Source organism: Kogia breviceps, chromosome 5 (genome assembly GCF_026419965.1).
Source record: "Kogia breviceps isolate mKogBre1 chromosome 5, mKogBre1 haplotype 1, whole genome shotgun sequence".
In the NCBI taxonomy this organism is placed as follows: domain Eukaryota; kingdom Metazoa; phylum Chordata; class Mammalia; order Artiodactyla; family Physeteridae; genus Kogia; species Kogia breviceps.
The window spans coordinates 104,670,966-104,677,055 of NC_081314.1; the positions used below are offsets into that span (position 1 = coordinate 104,670,966).

The following is a 6,090-nucleotide window of genomic DNA, read 5'->3' on the forward strand; positions in this document are numbered from 1 at the left end:
AACTATGACAAAGGAGGCAAGAACATACAATGAAGAAAAGACAGCCTCTTTAATAAGTAGTGCTGGGAAAACTGGACAGCTATATGTAAAAGAATGAAATTAGAACATTCCCTAACACCATACACAAAGATAAACTCCAAATGGATTAAAGACCTAAATGTAAGACCAGACACTATAAAACTCTCAGAGGAAAACATAGGAAACCCACTCTTTGACAGAAACCACAGCAGGATCTTTTTTGACCCACCTCCTAGAGAAGTGGAAATAAAAACAAAAATAAACAAATGGGACCTAATTAAACGTAAAAGCCTTTGCACAGCAAAGGAAACCATAAACAAGACGGAAAGACAACCCTCAGAATGGGAGAAAATATTTGCAAAGGAAACAATAGACAAAGGATTAATCTCCAAAATATATAAAGAGCTCATGCAGCTCAATATCAAAAAAACCAACAACCCAATTAAAAAATTGGCAGAAGACCTAAATGGATACTTCATGAAAGAAGACATACAGATGGCCAAGAGGCACATGAAAATATGCTCAACATCACTAATTAGTAGAGAAATGCAAATCAAAACTACAATGAGGTATCACCTCACGCTGGTCAGAATGGCCATCATCAAAAAATCTACAAACAATAAATGCTGGAGATGGTGTGGAGAAAAGGGAACCCTCTTGCACTGTGGGTGGGAATGTTAATTGATACAGCCACTATGGAGAACGGTATGGAGGTTCCTTAAAAAACTGAAAATAGAAACTACCATATGACCCAGCAATCCCACTACTGGGCATATACCCAGAGAAAACCATAATTCAAAAGGACACATGCACCCCAATATTCACTGCAGCACTATTTACAAGAGCCAGGACATGGAAACAATCTGTGTCCAATGACAGATGAATGGATAAAGAAGATGTGGTACACATATTGAATGGAGTATTACTCAGCCATAAAAAGGAACAAAATTGGGTTCTTTGTGACATGTGGAAGGACCAAGAGTCTGTCATACAGAGTGAAGTAAGCCAGAAAGAGAAAAACAAATACTGTGTATTAACGCATATATGTGGAATCTCAAAAAATGGTATAGATGAACCTATTTGTAGGGCAGGAATAGAGACGCAGACGTAGAGAATGGACATGTGGATACAGGGGGAAAGGGAGGGTGGGATGACTTGGGAGATTAGGTTTGACATAAATACACTACCATGTGTAAAATAGCTAGCTAGTGGGAACCTGCTGTATAGCACAGGGAGCTCAGCTTGGTGCTCTGTGATGACCTAGATGGTGGGAGAAGCAGGAGAGGGAGGTTCAAGAGGGAGGGATATAGGTATACATATAGCTGATTCACTTCACTGTACAGCAGAAACTAACACAACATTGTAAAGCAATTTTACTCCAATAAAAAAAGATTATAAAATATAAATAAATGAAAATAAAAACAGTTCTTTATAAAAAAGAAAATACACAAAGTATCTAATAAATATACTTACGTTTGAAGGTTTAAGTTTATTAATGATTGTTGTTTTGCCACTATTATCCAGCCCAAGGCACAAAACATGAACCTCCTTCTTCCTCAGGCCAAGCAAGCCTGAAAGTCTGTCTAGCAATCCCATAATGTGAGTCAAGTATTTACAAACCAGCTGCAAGTCAGGAAAGAAAAAAAAAAAAGATATCTCACCCACAGGCACCTTAAGAATAGAAAATATAGCATATGTATCCCAAATTTCAGAATTTAAAGACAGTGATATTGTGAAAACCATGTCAATGTAGCTTTGCATTTAGTAAACAGTTTAAGCTGATTACCAGAAAGGAGTCTTAACTGAAATGCAGATTGGCGGATAATAACCCCTGGCAACACAGAATAATGCCCTTGAAATAACTGTACATTTCTCATCGTAACATATAATACTTAAGAAGAAAATGTGGTTAAACTCAGAATCATGTGGCGTCTGCCATTTGTGATACTTGAGAATATTTGCAGCCTTTTCTGGAAATCTGGAACAATGTATGGGCAATGGCGTTCATGTGAAGCCTGATGCTGAAGCTTAGAAAGTAGAAGCCAGACCAGAATAACAGAGAAAAACTGAGATTTTGGCTACATCATTTGAGCCACTGGTCAAATCTTTTTCTAAAGCCAGCCCCATTGTAGTTTGCAATAATACAAAGTAATAAACATTAAATTCACCATTTTTGTTTCTTTGCTTGATTATATCCAGTTTAGGTTATGTCTTCTATCAACAGAAACAAAAAATCCTAACTGATATATTTATCTTAATTTTTCCTTAGTCCTTACGTATATCTTTGTAAGTCACCACAAATCCATTTGGGAAGAAGGTTATGTATAAAACACACACACAATTTGAACCTTAATAAATATCTGTTTCTTTGAAACTATAACTTACTTGAACTATCCTGTTAAGTATCATTTTAAAAGAATTTTAACTAGTGTACTAGTAAAGAATATGAATGTAAATACCAATCTTACATTTTTATCTCATTTTCTCAAATACCACAAAAGTTTCTTTGTTAACTTGTCCCTGAAGTGTTCATTTGTTTATCAATTCTTTCTTTGGAAAAAAAATCCTTCCAATGCAAACTTGCAAAAAAAATCCATCAGTAATCCAAACATAAGCATTTTGAAGTCAAATAAAACTGCTGATGATGTGTTGCTGGCTATGTGATAACTTTATGGCTATTCATACAGTACCTTCTAAGGTACTTCTAAGGTACTGTTAGATTTAGACTTCAGGTCTCCACAGGCAACTTTCCAAAGGTTCTTCCTTTGGGTCCATCACCACCCCCACCTCCCAAAACATTGTTATGTGGTGGGAGAAGAGAGATACCACTTTTGCCAGCCCTCAACTGCTGCAGGGACTGCTACAGCAGTGACTACAATACATCTGTATTCCAAACATTTTCTATTACTCTCCAAACCACCATTTTCAAAGTTCTCTTAAAAAACAAAACAAAACAAAACAAAACCCTCTAAATATCAGGTTCATTTAATTGATTTATTCTCATCTCCATCTAAGGTTCCAGAAGCTTGTCATCTTACAGCTCCTTCAGTATTTTTTATTCCACACCAAAAAGGCAAGACCACACCTTGAAGGATGTGAGGATGCAGCAACTTAAAAAATAAGAAGCTTCCAAGACAACTGCATCTGAAAGGTGGCTGCATCATTAGTTTTGCTTAGGCCACTTCAGAGATCATTATGGACAGAAATTTCAAAACTGAATTCCAATGATGTGCAGAAAAGAGAGGGTGAAGCTCCCCACCCAAACATGGGAACACAGTTGTCTTGCCCAAGGGATGGGGTTTGACTTCAGGTACTTCATTTGTGCCGCTTGAATCGACTTCTCTCCTTGTGTTGGAGATTCAAATCTCTCACTCAACCCATTCCTTTAAATCTCAGCTTAGGGATAGGCATTTGTAGAATCTACTTTAAGTTAGCCTTCTAACTTAAATATCATGTTAGATATCATGAAACAATTCTAGATATCATGAAACAATTCACACAGACCATTTCAATTCAAAGTAAATTTGCTATTACTTTGTTATTAATTGTACTAAGCATATTGATATAGGTTTATATCTTGTTTTCCAATTCCCATACGATTTTGAATAGATTTTAAAAAATATGACCACTTCTCATATCATCCCCCTCTGGGCATCTACGATAAAGCATTGATTGTCAAAAGCTTGATACTTGAATATTCTTTTTTTCATAGAACATCGGATTGTGATTTTCTGTCCCCTTTTCATGGATTATATCAAACACCTGATGCTTGTTATTGAAATACTGTGGGATATGCAATTTAAAAGAGAAGTCAGCTGTTCTAAAAGATATAATTACATTTATTGAAGTTGCTTTATAAACAACTATCATATAGCCTTATATATGCTTCTATTTCTTAGTAATTATACCTCTTTATAAATTTACTTTTTGCATGCATGAAATAAGGAAATAGAAGATATAGTATTTTCCATACTTAAATGTATAATTTAAGTCACTCGACATTCATTAACCGTGTCCTAAGTGCACAGGAGGAGATACAGTGAAAGTTTTCTGTAGCAACCTACTCCTATAGCCATGATTCTCGACCCTGGCTGCACACTGGAATCAGCTAATTGGATTAGTATTTCTGAAGACGGAATCAGGGCATCTGTATTTTTAAAAGCTACACAGTGTTTCTGATGTACAGTCACTATTGAGAACTTCAGGATTTTAGAATAAAGTCTAAACTTCCATGCATATCTTTTAAAGTTGTTCACAATCTAGCTCCAATCTACCTTTCCAGTTTCTTATTTTACTTCTTATTTTACTGTTTTCCTCTCTCTGCAAACCAGCCAATCAAATTCTCTTGGCTGTTATCTGAGGAAAGGCTTTCTTTTCTTTTCTTTCTTTCTTTTTTTTGGCCCCTCCAGGCGTCACGAGGGAATCTTAGTTCCCCAACAAAGGATTGAACCGGGCCCCCTGCAGTGGAAGCGAGGAGTCTTAACCATTGGATCACCAGGGAAGTCCCAGAATCTGCTTTCTAAAGTTTTTTTTCTTTTTAACTTGTTGCTAGAAAAGTCCTGAAGAATTAGGATGTTACCCATAGTTACGAGCTTGGAAGGTAGGCTACACAGAGAGAGTGGTCGTGCAAAGAAAACACCATGAATGGTACTTTGTAACTTTAAAAATGTTTCTAGAGTGAATTATAGCACACTCTTACTACCCCCAATAAATATTTTTATTCAGCTTTCAGTTTTTGATGATGAAATTTCAATTATACTTCCCACACAGCAAACAAAGAGGCCCAAATCGGGCAGTGTTAAAACCATCCAACCAAACAAAAATTCACCCAAAGCAGTTCCATGAGTTTTCTGGGGTTCATAGCCCACTTCTTTTCTAGTTCTCACACATTAGAAACAACCACACGGAGTGAAAAACATGAGGAAGAGCAATTCTAAAATTGGCGGCGGAGGGGACTGGGGGGTGGCGCTGGATACAAAAACTGGGGTTGGGGAGATACCTGGTCTTTGAGGTTAGTCCTGCGGGCCCGGGAGCTGCTGAAGAACAGGAATGGACGCACTCGCTCGTATCCGTCTCTGCAATGGGAATACGGTGCGGGCGTCCCTCAGCCTTCCTCTCTAGGCCTCCATAGGAAGGATCCCTGGGCCTGAGCAAATCCGCCTCCGCAAGTTGGGTGAACGGGTAGCCTCTGGCTCAGCCCAAGCATCAGTGGCGGGTTAGGCGCCGTGGTGCTTGGCGTTCCCCGGGCAACAGGAGGTTCTTCCGGTGCGGAGCCACGCCTCCTCAGAGGTCTCAGCGCGTCAGCCGCCGTGCTCCTATTAAGGGATTGAAGAGCTCCCCCAAATGCCAGGAGGCACAGCGAGGAGTATTGAAGAGGTGTAAGCGAGGTTGAAGGGGTGATCTGCTGCCTCCCAGCGAGAAGCCGCCCTGTCCCCGGTGGAGCATAATGGGAGTTGTGGGCTCGCGCACAGCCTGCTGGGAAGCGTTCGGCGTCCGCGTTGGCTTCGGGCGTTTCTCGCCGCGCGGTCTCTCCGCCCTCTCGGGAAAGTCAGCTCAGAGGGAGTGGCGCACCTTGCGGCGCCCAGAGCGCTGAGGAGTCTGCGTCGACGTCGAGCACGGGCGCAGCGTGGTGGCAACAACTGCGGAACCCAACTATGAGCTCTAAGGCGAGAAGTACGCCGGAATTGCCTGGTTGCCCATCGCATCCACCCTTTAACAGGCTGTTAGGTTTCAGACCCCAGAGTCCTGGAGAAGCAAAACCGTTCATGCGGGCAAGGAGAGGAGATAAACTCACAGCCTTTATTCGGCAAAGGAAGTCTGCCTGAACCTGGTTTCTGAGCTGTCTGATCTCCTGAAGAGATTTCCACGAGGCATAATCCCCTGCGATTACAGTCCCCAGAATCAAATCGGCAGGTGGTCAGGAATCAGTAGTCCCAATGCTTAAAGTTAGCCACCCTCTTAAATTGCTCTGGGGTGTTACAGTAATAGTAAATGATTTATCTCCTTTGTTAGCCAGGAGTATGAGATTCTTTACCCCCTCCAGCTACCTAGTGTTATATTTACTACCCTACC

General features: G+C 40.2%; 1 protein-coding gene across 2 annotated transcripts in view; it reads right to left on the reverse strand.

Moving 5' to 3' along the window:
* ARL6 (ADP ribosylation factor like GTPase 6) overlaps nucleotides 1-5,582 on the reverse strand; it is a 54,023-nt gene extending 48,441 nt beyond the window's left edge. For both annotated transcript variants that reach the window (XR_010840800.1, XM_059065712.2), the window contains exons 1-2: nucleotides 5,018-5,582; nucleotides 1,492-1,641 (exon numbers count right to left, since the gene is read on the reverse strand). Coding sequence is in view for 1 of the 2 variants with exons in the window: in XM_059065712.2 (XP_058921695.1) it covers nucleotides 1,492-1,614 (123 nt within the window). In the remaining variant the exon portion in view is untranslated. The remainder of the gene's footprint in view (nucleotides 1-1,491; nucleotides 1,642-5,017) is intronic.
* Nucleotides 5,583-6,090: the final 508 nt, after the last annotated feature.